At 40.6% G+C, this 18686-nt stretch overlaps 1 protein-coding gene and 1 non-coding gene across 2 annotated transcripts; both read left to right on the top strand.

Annotated features, from left to right (window-relative positions):
* Positions 1–2066: 2066 nt before the first annotated feature.
* Positions 2067–2157, top strand: trnar-ucu (transfer RNA arginine (anticodon UCU)). Its single transcript is given in 2 exon segments — positions 2067–2103; positions 2122–2157. It is a non-coding gene; the product is annotated as a tRNA-Arg (tRNA).
* Positions 2158–4192: 2035 nt separating this feature from the next.
* LOC133953333 (fibrinogen-like protein 1) lies at positions 4193–8346 on the top strand. Its single transcript, XM_062387211.1, has 8 exons — positions 4193–4204; positions 4309–4386; positions 5204–5372; positions 6202–6361; positions 6452–6549; positions 6691–6779; positions 7655–7860; positions 7942–8346. Exons 1-8 carry the CDS (start codon positions 4193–4195, stop codon positions 8165–8167), a joined length of 1038 nt encoding a protein of 345 aa, XP_062243195.1. The 3' UTR covers positions 8168–8346.
* Positions 8347–18686: the final 10340 nt, after the last annotated feature.

Genomic DNA, 18686 nt, shown 5'->3' with positions numbered 1-18686 from the left:
GACGCACCCTTTTGAGCAAGTACAGCCATGAGTCTTCTTGGGAATGATGCAACAAATTTTTCACATCTGGATTTGGGGATCCTCTGCCATTCTTCCTTGCAGATCCTCTCCAGCTCCGTCAGGTTGGATGGTGAACGTTGGTGGACAGCCATTTTCAGGTCTCTCCAGAGTTGCTCAATTGGGTTTAGGTCAGGGCTCTCCTTCATGTGTTTTTTGGCAAACCCTCTGCAGGCTTTCATATGTCTTGCACTGAGGAGAGGCTTCTGTCGGGCCACTCTACCATAAAGCCCCGACTGGTGGAGGGCTGCAGTGATCGTTGAGTCCCAAACTTCTTCCATTTAAGGATTATGGAGGTCACTGTGCTCTTAGGAACCTTGAATGCTGCAAAAATTATTTTTTAACCTTGGCCAGATCTGTGCCTTGCCACAATTCTGTCTCTGAGCTCCATGGGCAGCTCCTTCGACCTCATGATTCTCATTTGCTCTGACATGCACTGTGCGCTTTAAGGTCTTATATAGACAGATGTGTGCTTTTCCTAATCAAGTCCAATCAGTTTAATTAAACACAGCAGGACTACAATGAAGGAGTAGAACCAGCTCAAGGAGGATCAGAAGAAATGGACAGCATGTGAGTTCAATATGAGTGTCACAGCAAAGGGTCTGAATACTTATGACTGATATTTCAGTTTTTCTTTTTTAATAAATTTGCAAAAATGTCTACATTTCTGTTTTTTTTCTGTCAAGATGGGTTGCTGAGTGTACATTAATGAGAAATAAAATGAACTTTTGTGCTATTGTAAGTCGCTTTGGATAAAAGCGTCAGTTAAATGAAATGTAATGTAATGTAACTTTTATGATTTTAGCAAATGGCTGCAATGAAACAGAGTGAATAATTTTAAGGTGTCTGAATACTTTCTGTACCCACTGTATACGAACCGTGCAAGCAAAATGTTGGCCTTTTTTTCCTTCGTGTTTGAATATCCTAAACTTAAGTACAGTTTTTATACTTTGTATATTACAAATATTAAATCAATAGGGTAATTAGTGAATATCTGCCAATCCTCTTGTCTGTGAACACCAAATCCTCAATGTGTAAACTGCACATACTTGACGTGATGGATCAGGTCCTGTTGTTTTCATGTTATCATCAACCATTGCTACAGCCTGACATTTCAGCTCTGTCAGACTGGTTGTTTTTAGAATAATAAGTGACAATTAGAAATGTAACAGTGTTTTAAATGAAAGCAACACCAGTTAATATAATAGCAACAAAGATAATTAATTGTTGTCATCTGGCTCCTGCAGCTCTGGAGTCAGAGATACCTGCACAATATGAGAGAGAGAGATACAGACTATGGGAGGCCCTTTATGAAAATGAAAACATTCAAAGTAAAACACAAAGATAAAAAATTAAGCAAAACCAACATACCTTGAAAAACATACAGTAAAGGGAGCAGGAAGGGGACTTCTTTCAGTGCTGTAAAAAGTGCCACACCTAGATATTAATATCATGTCCCTTCCAAAAAACTGGCTTTTTGGGAAAGCTTCTGTAAATAATCGTCACATATTGTAGTTCAAATCCTGCAGTATAAAAACATACAAAAACGTTTAAAGAGAAGAAAAGCCTTTCAAAACTTTTTAGCTAACCCTAACCCTAATACATGTATACATACAACATATAATAGTAATTCCACCAATGAACATGCATAGCTATAAACAAGCATTGAATGAAAATAAATGTTGGCAACTCCAGCATTTCCTTATCTGCACTCAAACTAATAAACTACTTGAAATGGAATTAATACAAGCTTATGAAGTTAATGTGTCCTGCAACGCCCTGCAACTAAGGCTCCCGCGCTAGGTCACGGTCCGCGGGGATCGTGCACATACCGTGCAGAGCAAACGAGGATGTCGCGTGCGCGATAGTGCGCTTCCTATATCCGCTACGACCGGATATGTGAAGTTGGACAATTGCAGGGACTGAAAGTGCCTACAATTGTATTCACGTCCAACCCGTGCTCTGATAACCCCGGAATGATTACGAATAAATCCAATAAAGTTACTGATGGCTCCGTGGCGCAATGGATAGCGCATTGGACTTCTAGTCTTTCATTGAGTTGGTATTCAAAGGTTGTGGGTTCGAGTCCCACCGGAGTCGTAAACGTTTTTGGATTTTCATTCTAACCATAGGTTATGTAAATGCAACGCCAAGCACTCCAATTAATGATCTGGTGTGGCCATCTGGTCAAGCGTGCTAACTAATTTGAATTCCATCTAGAACGGACACTTATTGGTTTATTTTTTATCAAATGTTTATGTACTTCGTTCAGTCTATCATCAAATTTTATTTGTATAGCCCATATTGACATTACATAACATTACATTTCATTTAGCTGACGCTTTTATCCTAAGCGACTTACAATAAGTGCATTCAAACCCGAGGGTACATACCAAGAACGACAAGAATTCACAAATCCTAATTTGTCTCATAGGGCTTTAACAGGGTGAGACATCCTCTGTCCTTAACCCTCAACAAGGGTAAGGACAAAACTACTAAAGCTTGTAAACTTAAATGTTTATTGTGCATTAAAGGTTCTGTGGTGTAGAATTTAATTACATTTAAGGGTAAGGTTGAAGATTGCAACCAATTGAATACCCCTTACTCAGGGGTAGGTATTCAATTGGTTGCAATACCTACCCCTCTAAGGGTATAGGAGAATCTATGATGACCCTTTGGTCTTTTTGAGTATTCACTGGGTTTATCACAAGAGCAGCAACAACATAATTAACTGTGCCACAATGTTCACGTTTTCGAGTATTTATTTAGAATAACTGACTGCACAGGGAGAGGAAAGTAGTGAAGTAAGAATTCTCAAAAATTGCACTATTGCACAATTTGTTTATATTTGTACATTACAATAAATCCTTTGTGTATTTCGAAGTGCTATTTATTTCAATACCACCAAAATAATTCAAACATCTTCACTTCAAAAAAAGCCTGAATACAGTAATGATCTTAAACATTATAATTATTATTATTATTACTACTTTTATACTTACCAAACAAACTCACACAAAATAACTGATTTTGACAAAGACCTTTTTTCAGTGCACCTACAACCCGCCTTTCAGATTTGAGGGAGCGCTGTCTGTATCATGTATTGATAAAGATCTATCAGCGTATAGAACAAACTAGTAGAATGAAGAGTTGTTAGATGCGGAGCCTAAAATAAAACAATTTGCAGTTACTGGTTAATGCAGAACTCTACAGGCAATAAAACAACAAAATTGTGTTTCATGTGCTGGTCAAGTTTGAGATTTGTGTCTATTTAGGTTTGATGTCTTCTTTCACTCTTATGGAAAGAAAACATGTTGATGGTGTTGGTTTTACCCTCTGTCTGTTTGTATCAGTAGATTACTCTTAAATGCACCACTCAAGCTTATCTGCATATTTAAACATAGCATAATTTGCATATCGATGTGGCGATTTTAATTACGTCATTATATACAAATTTGACTATATTCACTTGTAGTGTCTCCCTTTAATTGCAGTTCCTGTATGCCCTAACTTATTACATTAGCTAGCTCATGCATGTACATTAACAAGACACAATATTTGTTTTTGTGTTTTGGCTAATTAGCTGTAAACTCGTGGCCCTGGTAGCTTAGTCCTCTGTTCATCACCACTCACCTCCACACAAGACTAGAAAAAACACCACAGCTGGGACAGGAGATGGCAGGTTGGAGGTGGGAGGGGCTGCTTGTCTGATGTGACTGTGATGATTCTGTGCTCACCACTGTGCAGGAGACCTGGAGGGAGGATAGGGCAATCATTATATTTGTTCGACAGGGAAGCTGTGTGCAAACAGAAGTTATTATATTAATTTATTCAAAAAATAATAACATGATATGAAATTCTAATCCACTGGAACTGTAAACTGTTTAATTATGTATTGATATAAGCGTATGTTTGTTTATGTCCTTATAAAAACAGAGAGGAATATGTCATGTTTATGAACACATGTTTCATTGGTATCAGAGTTGTTTTTGTTGTTTTTCTGAGGACAGTTTGAAGGTTAAAAATGAACAAATATATATGTCTATTAACTCCAACCACTAGATGGAGGCTACTTCACAAAAAGTCAGACTATGTGCATTCTAATAATCTCCAGCTATACAGAGTCATGGTGAGAATGAGCAGTGAAGTGATATTGCAACATCCAACAGCCAAACAGGACATAGGAGAGAGGAGGGGTATCAGTGAGATGATACAGAAACAGTCACATAAGAGTGTGGCAGTTTGATTCAGTTACTGATTGGATCGTTTATTATGGGAACTCCGAGGACATCAGTGGCCCTTCTTCTTCAGCTGGCTGCATGCATGGCCGTAAGAAAATCAAAAATATCAGTATATCATTGTACATTCTGTGATTTCTAAGCATTTCTAAGAATAGTTTTTGTTCATTATGATTATTTTTGAGATATTTGTCTGGAAGAGAGGTGACTGGAATTTATTTTGTGGTGGTCACCTCACTTGAGTGAGTAATCCACAGATTTCAGAGACTAGTTTTTGATAGAGAGTAGTTGTGCTCCTTATTTTTCAACATTAAGACAGCTGAGACAAGCCATACATGGGAGGACCATGTAGTGTGCATTGGATACACTGTAGCTTTTTGGATTCAGGGTGATGGCTCTGTCTCTATAATCACTGCTCTTAATAGTTCAGCGTGTTACCTGGCTGCCAGTGCCTCCTGTCCTAACAATGCATACATGATGAAAACATGTTCAGTAGCTCTAATCTGGTGCAGATTTGGGTATGCTAACTGATCAAATTCATCATTGACTCTCTAGAACAGTGGAAGAATGGATCACTTGAGGATGTGATATAAACCTTTAAAAAAACGTAATCTTTACCATGCCTTTTTTTATATTGATAGTAGCTTCTCTTCTATTTGAAAACCAATCCTTCAAATAAAACTATAGGTATCATTTAATCACCCACATTTCCTGACTCGACGAGAGTGTATATGACAATATAAAGCTGTATTTACAGTAATGCACATCCACAATATGCCAAGCAAGTAAAACATGCAGCATTTATTCTTTCCATAAGGGGTGAAGGATTTAACTTGTTAGTACTTTCTCGACTGGTTCCGAATCTAAGTTTAAATTCTCACTCGACTTCTCTTTCTGTCTCTATCCAGGCTCCGGTGCCGTGTGAGGACAAGGTGGTCAGTTTGAAAGTGGAGATCCAGGGTCTGGTGAATGTCATCAATGACCAGCACCTCTACATCCAGGAGCTTCACAACAGCCAGGCCCAGCAGCTGGAGAACATTCCCAACTTACACCTGGGTCCCGAGAACCTGTACAGAGGTAGGGTTAGATTTCTATCAGAGATACATACGTTTGTGTCTGCGCATCATTAGCTACTTTCAGACATGCACTGAATTTCAGATAATCTCTGGACGTTCTCCAGTGGGGCTGCACTTTGCTCAGGAGGTAGAGTGGTTCATTCATTAGCCAGAAGATCGGCAGTTCCATCCCCATCTCCCCCGTTCCGTGTAATGAAGTGTCCTTGGGCAAGATAATGATTCCCCAAATTGCCCCTGTAGGTTTGATCTGTGAAAGTGCTGCACATTGATGCACTGTATATTTAAGTGAATGGTAAAACTGTACTATAAAACGCTTTGAGTAGTTATCAATACTAGAAAAGCGCTTTACAAATACAGAAGAAATACAGACGAAAAAACAAAAATATCCGAATGAGAGCTTCTGGACTTTCTACGACCCTGGTAAAAGGGACAGATACCAAACTGAAAAAATACACATGGAGAATACAAATGGTTGGTGAACACAGTGTAGCATTTTGCATTATTTAGCACTTACAAAACACTTATTTTCCAGTGGAGTTGGTGGAGACAACAGGGAGAGAATATGACTTATGCAGGGAATCCACACGAAAGCTTATCTTGATCTGTGCCGACCTGATGTTAATAAGCTGCTCTAAGTTAGCTGAAAAACTTTAAAAGGAAATAAATCATGTTTCCAAGAAAAACTGAATGAAAATAAAACAATATTTGCAAATCATAATGGAGCAAACATTTATCAAGCAGCAAATCAGTAGTTTGTGGTGATGACCCTCCAGTTTCAACCTGTGGCGAATATTTCACCTTGTAAAGATTACGTTTGTGTCTATGCAAAGACTGTTCTGAGGTGTTTGCAGACGGTAACGTGGCCAGTGGGCTCTATGTGATCATCCCTGACGGCTCTCCAACTTCTCTGAGTGTTTACTGTGACATGAGCAATGGAGGAGGATGGACCGTCTTTCAGAGGAGGAGAGACGGCAAAGAGATCTTTGACAGGTGTGTTTGTGTGTCAACTCTTCAAATATAGAAATTCATATGTTGCACGTGTCAGAAATCTGACAATGCAAATGTGTCCTCTGTATGCAGAGAATGGGTGGAGTATAAGCACGGATTTGGAGACCTCTACTCCCCCGATGGAGAATTCTGGCTGGGAAATGAACCTCTACACTATCTCACCTCCCAAGGTGTGCGTATACATTAGTGTTTGGACGATATATCAAGCCTAATCTGATGGTTATCAATGAAACTGTGTCTTCTAGGAAACTACGACCTACACAATATATCAAGCCTAATGTGATGGGTACCAATGAAACTGTGTCTTCTAGGAAACTACGACCTACACATTGACATGGAGGACTTTGAGGGAAATCAACGCTTTGCAGAGTACAAGAACTTCAAAGTGGACAATGAAAAGGTAACAATGAGAAAGGAAATAGCCTTCCTTATGTGTTATGAGTGAGGGTTGTCACTGCAAAATAAGGTTGATAAGATGCAAGGTTTTAAAGCAAGCTTTAATTTTCAACAAGCTTTTTTCACTCGCTTAGGTGGAAATTTAACTTTTTTTATTAAATGTTACAATATGGATTAATTCTGTACTATTAATCGTATCCTGTCCTTTTGTAATCCACTGCACATTTCTTCTTTACAGCTATGTCTTTAACCTTGTCACCTCTTCTTTTTCCCATAACAGCAGATGTGTTATTTAGACTAGTTACTTTGTATTTTATGTTCTTTGCTATGGAGATAGCAGCAATGATGTCTGGCTCTAGGTCTGCCAGCTGTGTTCCATATCTTTAATTCTCAACTCAGCCTTTTCGGTATCTCCTAATTTATTCATATGTCTACATCTCACTATTTTTTTAATTTTCCTCTCAACACTTATCCTATTATCACCCCCTTGTTTGCATATTTTTATGTAATTTGTAATCACTATCAATCCATCAATAATTTTATTTGTATAGCCCATATTCACAAATCACAATTTGTCTCATTGAGCTTTAACAGGGTGTAACATCATCTGCCCTTAACCCTCACTAAGAATTAGGAAAAAAAAAAAAAAAAATCCTTTAACAGGGGAAAAAACACATGTGGGGGATCCCCCACTCAGGACGGACAGGAGTGCAATAGATGCCAGATGCTACGTATTACTCTACTCAAAACAATCCTTATAATGCTTTCTATGAAGAAAGGAAAAAATTGAAATTCACTCTGGATAAAAGTGTCAGTGTAAATACACTCGTACTCATCGAAGATTATTTCAGAATGTTTTTCCCCTCTTTCCACTCAAAGGACGAGTACCAGATTCATTTGGGAGAGTACACTGGGAATGCAGGGGACGCGCTGGTTGATGTTCACACTCCCCCCTCTACTGGGCAGAAATGGACAGGACCAAGTGGGGTCAAATTCAGTACCTTAGGTGAGCCGAACAACAGCGATCAGGAAAATAGCAACGCCCAGTGTATCAGACACAGCAAGTCAGGCTGGTGGTTTAGCAGGTAATGGACACACCCTTCAGTGTTACTCAGTTCTCAAATAACATGTATTCAACTTGTGTTTCTCTTTTTTTATCATTACAGGTGTGATTCAGGGAATCTAAACGGCAATTACTACAAAGGGCCATCCCAAGCCATGGCTGAGGACGAGGTGGTGTGGTATACATGGCACGGTTGGTGGTACTCCATCAAATCTGTAGTCATGATGGTGCGAGCTACTGACCTCAAGCATCTACTGCCAGTCATTGCACCTTTACTTGGGCAACTTGACAGCATAGGCAGTGATGTTGACGCTGCTCCTGGCCAATAGGCTGAGAACAAGTGAGGAAACAGCGTGGGTCCACTCACTGGAGCTGAGAAACTCTCTTTTTTTTTTTTTTTTATCTTTTCACATTTCTTACAGGTGACAAACTGGGTGAAGACAGTGACAGTTTGACTTTGACCATTGTATTCATTTCATAATTTGAAATAAAATAATGTTGATTTTAACTCGTATTGTATTTATTCTGTGTACAAAGTACAATATAACATATTCCACTGAGGCATTTTGGTAACCAACAACAAAACAAAGTGATAATGTTTTTTCTTCTTATTAAACAAACTGCATATTTGGCTTTGAAACTTTATGGGTGTCTGAACTGGCCTGCTCAGATTTAACTTTAAAGGGTGAATACATGCCACATAGTAGCTTAGGTTAGAGTTTTTGCAAAGCTTACATAGAGAGACATTCATTCAAAGGTTCAATAAGGTCCCTTCCTCCGGTTTGCCAACAGAAGGACAAGTACCAGGACAAGTTCATCCACTTCCTCTGGAGGTCCACAGCAGGTCAATGGTTGAGCTACGCTCTTTGGCAGATGGAAAAAAACATCCTCTTTAAATGTGGGGAAAATGAAAAAAGTGTCCTTCCAAATCCACCAAGAAGTACCTTTAATTTCTGATTGGCCAAATCTAGACAACTTTGAGACCTTTTCCACAAAACTACATACGTAACAAATCTAAAGAATTTTTTCCCAATATCTCTCAAACAGAAGGAGTATAAAAGAACAGGATGAGCTGTACAACACTGAAAAGACCACAAAATGGTACGGATAGTAGTAACGAGAGTGAGGCGCTAATTAGAGTCCCTGAGGTTTGCCTGATATTTTTTTTCAGAAAGATTTGTTGATGAACTAGGCGTTTGGTCGAGACTGATAGAGAGCAAGGCCAGTCCCCTGCTCAGACTCAAGTGCATCAGTTCCACTGCAGTCTTCTTCCTTACAAAATAAGCATCTTTGAATGTAATTCATTTAAAATTTCCAACTTAATTAGGTAACTAACATCCAACAACTCTGCTGAGTTCTCTTCCATCCTTCCAAGGCTTAAAAAGGGGATAGGGGCCAAACAAGAGAAGGGAGTGTCGCTGTTTTCTATGGGGCTATCTAGGCGATAATTGTGTAGTCGTGGGGAAGAACGCAGAGTTCCTCGGTGAGTTGAAATCTTAGAAAAAGTGGTAGCCAATCAGCTGTGTGAGTTTCTACAGGAAAATAATATATATGAAGACTTTCAATCAGGGTTTAGAGCCAATCACAGTACAGAGACAGCCTTGGCAAAAGTCACTAATGACCTTTTAATAGCCTCAGATCAGGGACTTGTGTCTGTCCTCGTTCTGTTAGATCTCAGTGCAGCATTCGACACAATTGACCATCAAATTTTATTACAAAGACTAAAACAGTTAATTAACATTAATGGAACCGCCCTTAACTGGTTTAAATCATATTTTTCTGATCGCTCCCAATTTGTGCAAATTAATGATGAGTCATCTGTGCGCACCAAAGTTAATCATGGTGTTCCACAGGGCTCTGTGCTCGGCCCAATTTTATTCTCATTATATATGCTTCCACTAGGAAACATTATCAGGACACACTCGGTAAATTTCCACTGCTATGCGGATGACACCCAGTTATATTTGTCAATAAAACCTGAACAAAGTAATCAATTAACTAAACTTCCAACATGTCTCAAGGACATAAAAACCTGGATGACCCGCAATTTTCTCTTATTAAACTCAGACAAAACAGAGGTTATAATACTTGGCCCCAAACTCCTTAGAGATGCATTATCTAATGATATAGCTGCGCTAGACGACATTGCCCTTGCTTCCAATGAAACAGTCAGGAACTTGGGAGTGATCTTCGATCCTGATTTATCCTTTAATAGGCACTTAAAACAAATTTCTAGGACCGCTTTTTTCCACTTGCGTAATATTTCAAAAATTAGACATGTCCTTTCACAAAAAGATGCAGAAAAACTAGTCCACGCCTTTGTTACATCGAGACTGGACTATTGTAATTCATTATTATCAGGCTCCAGCAGGAAGTCGTTAAAGACTCTACAGCTTGTCCAAAATGCCGCAGCACGTGTCCTGACGAGAACAAAGAGAAGAGAGCACATTTCTCCAATATTAGCATCGCTACACTGGCTTCCAGTTAAATCTAGAATAGAATTTAAGATTTCTCCTCCTCACCTTCAAGTCCCTTAATAATATAGCGCCTTTATACCTTAAAGAGCTGTTAATACCTTATAAACCCACTAGAGCACTCCGCTCCCAGAATTCAAGCCTACTTGTCGTCCCTAAATTCTCTAAAAGTAGAGTAGGAGCCAGAGCTTTTAGCCATCAAGCCCCTCGGCTGTGGAATAATCTACCACTTTCAGTTCGGGAGGCAGTCACCATCTGTTCGTTTAAAAGTAGGCTCAAAACCTTCCTTTTTGATAAAGCTTATAGTTAGAGCTAATTAGTGCGCCAGAACGTTACTTGTTCTATTTTATGACACATGACACACGGAGCTTCTCTTTCCAGCTTCTCCTTCCTCTTCTCCATCCCTATCCCCCTTCCCCGGAATCCCTTTGCTTTATCACCTGCAGATCCAGGGCCTTTGTGGCCGCATCATGGATAACGGTTTGTGGATCGCGCACCGGGGGTCGCGGTGTTGGATCCAGTGTGGCGGATTCTGAGTCATGTGGGCTGATCGTGGTGCTGGTGGCGGACCCTGTGTCGCGTTGGCATTGGGCACGGGCGGTGGACCAGGACCGCGATGGTGGCTTGTGATGGGTCCTCCTGGTGGGCGGCGGTGGACGGTGACTGAGGACTGGAGTTGCGTCTGGTCTGGATGGTGGATCGTGGTCTAGATGGTTGCTGAGCATGGACTGTGCTTCATCAATGCTGCTAGAGACTTAGATTATTGATGATGTTCTCCTGCACGTGGCATCTATTGCACTTCTGTCCGTCCTGGGAGAGGGATCCCTCACATGTGGCTCTCTCTGAGGTTTCTACATATTTTTACCCTGTTAAAAGTTTTTTTTGTAGTTTTTCCTTACTCTTGCTGAGGGTTAAGGACAGAGGATGTCACACCCTGTTAAAGCCCTATGAGATGAATTGTAATTTGTGAATATGGGCTATACAAATAAAATTTGATTGATTGATTGATTGATTGGAGGAAGAGGTGGGTGAGAATTGGCGGGGACTTGCCAGCAGGTCGCCATTGTGCAACTTCCACAGCAGCTCCTCTTTCTCCATGGACAGACGCTTGTTGACCTTGGACTCTTTCTGCAACGTCTGCTGGAGTACGGCCTGTTCATTGGACAGCTGCCTGCAGGGGGAGACAGAGAGCTGTGATGCTGCATGGAGACACAGTGACAGAAACAGAGCTGAGAGGATCTGCAGAACCAGGATGTAACATACTGTTCAGTTCTGCACAATCGAAGGGTCAACGAAGTCAGCAAAATAAACTCATATCACATATCCACGTTTTCAATGGTCAGATGACACACAGTATAGAAAATGTATGCAGACCCATGTGATTCTTTTCACTGGTAATTATGGTTTATTTATATATATATCAATATATATATTTACATAGAGTTTTTCTAGTCTTGATGACCAAGTGTCAAGATTCAAGACTCAAGACTTTAGTTATCATGTGCAAAATAATTACATAGAGCAGTCACGTGCAATGAAAATGCTTGGGCCACAGGCTCCTTTCTAGCCATGCTCAAAGTATTTAAAAAACCACAGAATCAAAAGAATGTTTATTAAAAAATTGAAAATAAACATTTAAATGATTCTCAATTGGTACTAATGTGCCCAAAGTTTGCCAAGAAAATATCTCCCACACCATTACACCACCAGCCTGAACTGTTGATACAAGGCAGAATGGATACAAGGCAGGATGGATCCATGCTTTCATGTTGTTTACCCCAAATTCTGACACTACCCTCTGAATGGCGTAGCTGAAATCGACACTCATTAGACCAGGCACGATTTTTCAAATCTTCTATTGTCCAATTTTTGTGAGCCTGGGCAAATTGTAGCCTCAGTTTCCTGTTTTAGCTGACAGGTGTGGCACCCGGTGTGGTCTTCTGCTGCTGTAGCCCATCTGCTTCACCGTTCACTGGATATTTTCTCTTTTCGGACCATTCTATGTAAACCCTAGATATGGTTGTGCGTGAAAATCCCAGTAGGTCAGCAGCTTTTGAAATACTCACGTTCAAAGTCAATTAAATCCCCCTTCTTCCCCATTCTGATGCTCGATTTGAACTTCAGCAATTCCTCTTCACCACAGGTGGGCCTTACAATGTGGCCGATGAGTGTGTGTTATGAACTAAAATAAAGTATATTACTTCTGATTAGACTGAAATAATTTAAGTAATATTGATTGGATGTGTAAATATTGCAAGGTGCAAAGTTTAGAAGAATGACAGCCCTGATGCTGCAGTTCTGTTGGCCAGATTGCAGCAGGCCGAACAGTTTATGGCTGGGGTGATAGGTGTCTTTAATGATCCTGTTGGACTTCTTCCTACATCGTCTTCCTGTATAGTTCCTGGTGATGCGCTGGGCAGACTTTACCAGCCTCTGTAGAGCCTTACAGTTCAGGGCAGTGCAGCTGCCATACCAGGCGGTGATGCAGCTATGGTGCACCTTTAGAAGTGGTAGAGAATCCAAGAATCAATGTTGAGCTTGCGGAGGGAGAAGAGCTGTTGTCTGGCCTTCTTTGTGATGGAGTCTGTGTGTCAAAAACCAGAACCTGCTAACTCTCTCCACTGTAGACCTGTTGATGGTGAGGTGGGACAGTTATTCTCCCTGTCTCTTCCTTTTTCCACCATCAGCTTCATCATTTTGCTGACGTTTTGATGAAGGTTGTTATCCTGGATCTCAGGGTATTGACCTTGTCCTCTCTGTACATACAGTGATCTATGTGCAATTCGGGGTTCCTTAACCATCTGGTTAGAGAACGGTCGCTCTACTCCTTTAGCCACAGCCTAGTTATTGTTAGTGTTGACTCCTCAGGCCTAAAAGTGAAGTCACCTCCCTCCTTACATCAAAGTCAGTGAGCTGAAACGCCACAAACATTACAGAGAGGTCGTTACCACTGAAATGAGTCCCAAAAGAAAATACACTGACTCCAGATGGTCACAGAGTGTAAAGCCTGAGAGGTTTGATTAAGACAGATTTTGTCACTGAACAACTAACTGGAGTTACAAAACACAAACACACAGCAAGGGCGCATACTTGGAGAGAGCAGCATGTTTATCATTTCTGGTCTTGTAGTCCTCGTTGTCTTGCTGAACCTTCTTCAGGCACTCCTCCAGTTTCACATTAGTCTCCAGCTATAACGCACATGTAATCTGATGTGATGGGGGTTCCAATGTGTTTCATATGTAAATAGAAACAGTCCTCAAGTAAAAGTATCGTTAATATAATTATAATTTCAAGTAGAAGTAAAAATACTCATGAGTACTCAAGTACATGAGTAAGTATACAAAAGGATATCATGAAAAAGTACTCAAGTAAAATGTATTGTGTTTTGACAGGATGTTAAGAGGTAATAACATAGTAAAGTGCACATTGACTGTAATGAATAAAGTGACACATTGAAAACTAGGCAAATGCCAAAATATATGCTGTTAAGCACTGTTTGCTTTCAAACATAAAGAAATCAACTTCACTGAATCCTCATAGGAAAGGCTTGGATACAGCCTGCATTCTGTGTGCACATGCATTCAGTTTCTTAAACTGAAATTTTACTTTAAAATGTTAACATGCACATGGTTTTGGTTCAGTGCCATAGAACACGATAAAAGCACATATATATAAAAACTATCAATCACTGCAGGAGTGGCTTAGATGCACATTAAAAAAAAATGCATCTAAATAAAGTAAATCTTGACAATTTAAATGATGTAACATACACTCCTGATCAAAATCTTAAGAACAGTTAAAAAATTGCATGAATTTGCATTTTGCATTGTTGAATCTTAGGAAGGTTCTAAGTAGAGTTTCAAAATGCAAAAAGAAGAAAAGGGAACAAGAGCCCAAACGTTGTGAGCAGGCAATTTATTGAAAACAACAATTTAACTGAAGTAGGCTGTTCATCAGCTGATCAAAAGTTTAAGATCACAGCTAAAAAAAAACAAAAAAAACTCCTAAAACAGAAATTAAAGTGTCAAAAACAGACTTCAAAAATTCGTTTTGGCATGCTTGATGCAAGTGTTTCCAAAAGGCTAGTGCGAATGTTGCGCCAAGTGGTGAAGATGGCTTCACGAAGGGCATCCACTGTCTGGAACTGAAGTCCATTTTTGTAAACTTCCATTGCCATCCATCCCCAAATGTTCTCAATTGGATTAAGATCAGGGGAACACGCAGGATGGTCCAAAAGAGTGATGTTATTCTCCTGGAAAAAAGTCTTGGTCAGACGGGCATTGTGAATTGGAGCGTTGTCCTGTTGAAAAACCCAGTCGTTACCACACAGACGAGGGCCCTCAGTAATGAGGGATGCCCGCTGCAACGTCTCCACATAGCCAGCTGCTGTTTGACACCCCTGCACAACCTGGAGCTCCATTGTTCCATTGAAGGAAAAAGCACCCCAGATCATGATGGCGCCCCCTCCACTGTGCCACGTAGAAAACAGCTCAGGTGGCATCTCCTTGTCATCCCAGTAAAGTTGGAAGCCAAGAGGAAGAGAGGCGGTGGTCTAGTGGTAGAAACTTGGACTATGGGCAGAGAAGGTCTCTGGTTCGTCTCTGGTTCGACTCCACGGAGAGACAACAAAAGACGAACCTGGATTGATCTGTCTAAAAAGGGTCTCCCTACCCTGTCTAGTGCCCCTGAGCAAGGCACCTTACTCCCCCAACATCTGCTCCCCGAGCGCCGTACATGGTCGCTCACTGCTATGTGTGTACTGCACCTCAGCAGCGATGGCACATAAACCTTGTTTATGCAGTTCAACAATCCTACCACGTTCAAAGACGGTGAGCTTTTTTGCCTTTGCCATCAAGAGATCTTCCCAGTGTGATTACATGACAGGAAATGACATGGAATCCAAATTTTTGCACAGATTTTGGCTTTAAAAGACTGTGGTGTTAAACTTTTGAGTTAAATTGTTGTTTTCAATAAATTGCCTGCTCACAACTTTTGGTCTCTTGTTCCCATTTCTTCTTTTTGCATTTTGAAGCTCTACTTAGAACATTCCTAAGATCCAACAGTGCAAAATGCAAATTCATGCAATTTTTTAACTGGTCTTAAGATTTTGATCAGGAGTGTATCAGTGAATTGGAATTTGCCGTTGTAGCCATGTTGTGCATTCTGGTTGTCTTTGGGGCCCGAAGTCGTTGATAAGGGTGGCCTACTGGAGATGGACAACATTGGTTACATTCTAAGAAGCAAAGACATAGCTGAAGGTCCACCCCCAGGAAATGTTGGTTTAAGTAGATGTTATTTCCTGCATTCTAGTGGATTTTTGGGTGGAATGCAAAAGATGTGCAATACCTGAACTTATTCTGATTCATGTTCCTCTGATCATGACTTGTAGGGCCTTCTAGACTTGAGCTGAACATTCAACCAGAAAACTATTGTTGTGCCTCAATGACTGTCTATGTACCACAATATAGCTGAATTAATGGACCTTAGTTTAAGATTTGACCAAGGTAGATTGATTGACATTTTGATTACAATGGTATTCAACTAATTCTTAACTGAAACCTAACCTATATTTTTAATAATGGTATTCTTAAGAGCAGTTAATGATTTATGTTCAGCAAAAAATTACACAAGATTATTTTCATTAATCAAAGCCTCTCACCACATGTTCCATCAAACAAAAAAGCGCAACAAATAAAGTGCTTAAAATGCTTAAACAGCAAAAATAGCCTTTTTAAGCAATACAATGGACCCTCTTCCCCCAAATAAAATTTGTCTGGAGCTGCAAAACATATTTGATAACAAAGCTAATAAAGTTGTATATAAAGTTATACTATACTAAACTATAGTTTGTTGCATTTATGAAATTATAGAACAACAATAAAGAAAACTGGTGACATTTTATTGATATGTTTACCTGTTACAACAAAGGAAATCACCAAACGCTTATGAAGAGCAGGAGACAATACACAGGCAAGTGTCAGCCTACTTTGAAATAAAATAAACTCAGAACTATGTAGGGCTATTTGAATCCTCCCAATATTTGTGGGAAATGTATGAAATAAGAAGTACTTTTTTTTAAATAAATAAAAACATATAGCTGCAGCCTAATAGCTAAAAAATATATATTTTAGTCGGCATAATATATATATATAAAAAAAAAAAAAGAGAGCAGTTCAGACTGGAGGCGAACACAGATACTGAAGCTCGGTAGAGACCAACTGCAGCTTCTGCTCAGATCAAGAAGCTGCTGCGCTGCTCCCACAAGTGAACAAGCTCTGAAGGCCAAATTATACTCGTGTTGCACGGACGCACGCATGCATGCAAGACACGCAACACGCCCCTTTAGAGCCCTCTGGCGGCTTGCGTGCGTCCACCAATTTTTCTAACTATACGACAAAACGACGCGAGCCTCACGCAGCCCGCAAGGCTTGTGATTGGTCGGCTGACTACATCCCGTCTGGAGTCTAGTTTCCGGTTTCATGCCCCACAATACGCGGAAATCACGGAAGATTTAGAAGAACGAATATGGACCAAATAGAAGAGCACTTGGCAGAAGAGATCCGAAAGTATGACCACTTGTATAACCCGTCACTGACTGGCTGATTTGTCCGCCAGAAATAGGCTATGAGGAGCTGGAGTGGCGATGTAAATAAACATTCGACGAAGAAGAAGACGTCTCTTCTTTGTGTGTTTTGTTTTCGAAAAAAAAAGTTACTCCGCCTAGTGTTCTGGCGGTGAATTGCGTTGCAACAAGTGCAACACGTTTAGGAAGCATAAACCAAAACGGATCCGTCGATGCAGCTGCGTGGCCTTCCGCGGTTGCAGTCGCAGGACTATAATTAGGCCTTGAGCAGGGCGGGGGGCGGAGCCAGCCAACGGACCGGTGCGCTATCTGGGAGCACACACACACACAGACACACACGCTCGCCCGCTCCTGGTACTTCATGACGGCCTGATACGATGTTTAAAAAAATGATCGTGTCTTAGTCCACCACCAACATTTTCGTCTCGTCTCGTCAACAAGTTAAAATAGATTTAGTCATAGTTTTTATTTTCAAAGATCCGTTTTTTTTTGGGCGTGAGAAATTGGATGTGTGGCGTGAGTGCGTGTGAAAACATGCAAAAGCGTGAAAGTTGGCAACTCTGGTAGAAGTAAAAAGTCGTCTGAAAAATAAATACCCGACTTCCTGCACAACACAGAAGAAATTTGCCTGACAACTGAGACGATGGACAGGCCACAGCCTTGGCATCCATTTCGACATCCAGGGTAGTGTGGCCTCAGAGGCTCACTTTGTGTCTTATCCATGATCTCCTTGATTGTAGTTTTGCCCATTATTTTGTCTAAAAACACTCCTGTAAAAGTCTCTGATGATGTTACAAACTCCTCTTTTCCTGCAGTGTCGTCTCAGAGCCATCCAGCACATGCAGATTTGACCAGACACAAGACATGTGATTCAGGTCCCCTGGATCCATACAGCGCTAATTGGGCCCTGTCGTGGTTAGAAAGGATCTAATGGTTTCAGCACATAAATTACACTGTTCGAAACGTCATTTGCCTCATCTTGTTTGGCCCGTCAAGGTTATAGAACTATGTTAACTCTTGTTTCTTTCCCTGATAATGGCACATGTCATTCCGAGGGACGGACTAGACTGCATTTTTCTGCGCGCCTCTAGACAAACACATTGGCAGTAAAATAGCACTCTCTTCAGTACCTGCTCTGACATGTCACTTAGATCACCAACACCATCGCGGGCAGCCTCAAGTAAGATACTGATTGCACCTAATGCGACATTTACCTGCTTCAATCGGACCTACGGTAGCATGAGTGTGTCGGTGCCACTTCAGTACCCTGTCACAAAATTCACACCCTCTATCGACCCAGATCTGCTGGAAATCCCCAGTCCTCCAAGGTTGGCCTGGAAATCGAAGAGGATGCAGTTTTGGTAGAAGATAGAAACGTGATGCTTTTGATGCTGTTATTGATCTGTATCCTGATTTGTATTGGATTTGTGATGATATTAGACGTTCCCTCCCAGGTAATTGGAATGGTTTTTGTGCTATAACCATGTTAGCTCAGGAAGTTCACATTATACCGATTTCAGAAAATGTTGTTAGTGATCTGTCTGCTCTCCCTCCCCAGTCCCGCCACCATATCACAAAGCGTGCTGTGGTTCACTTTGGCAGCTTTGATAACGCCGTTACCTTAGATGCCATTGGTATGCCCAGAGGCGTTACTGATGAATATAAGGCTCGTAACAAAATTGCTAGTGGGTTTGTTCACCTGATTCCGTTCATTGGTTCTTCTATTGAAGTTCAGAAGAACAAAGATTTGATTAATTATATCTACTATAATCAGCAAAGTTTCATTAACCA

The sequence above is a fragment of the Platichthys flesus genome, chromosome 5 (genome assembly GCF_949316205.1).
Source record: "Platichthys flesus chromosome 5, fPlaFle2.1, whole genome shotgun sequence".
Lineage (NCBI taxonomy): Eukaryota > Metazoa > Chordata > Actinopteri > Pleuronectiformes > Pleuronectidae > Platichthys > Platichthys flesus.
This window is presented reverse-complemented; position numbering and strand designations above follow the sequence as displayed.

Coding starts and splice junctions, on each gene's coding strand:
- LOC133953333 (XM_062387211.1), top strand. Junction 5,373..6,201: donor TCCCGAGAACCTGTACAGAG/GTAGGGTTAGAT, acceptor GTCTATGCAAAG/ACTGTTCTGAGGTGTTTGCA. Junction 6,362..6,451: donor GGCAAAGAGATCTTTGACAG/GTGTGTTTGTGT, acceptor CTCTGTATGCAG/AGAATGGGTGGAGTATAAGC.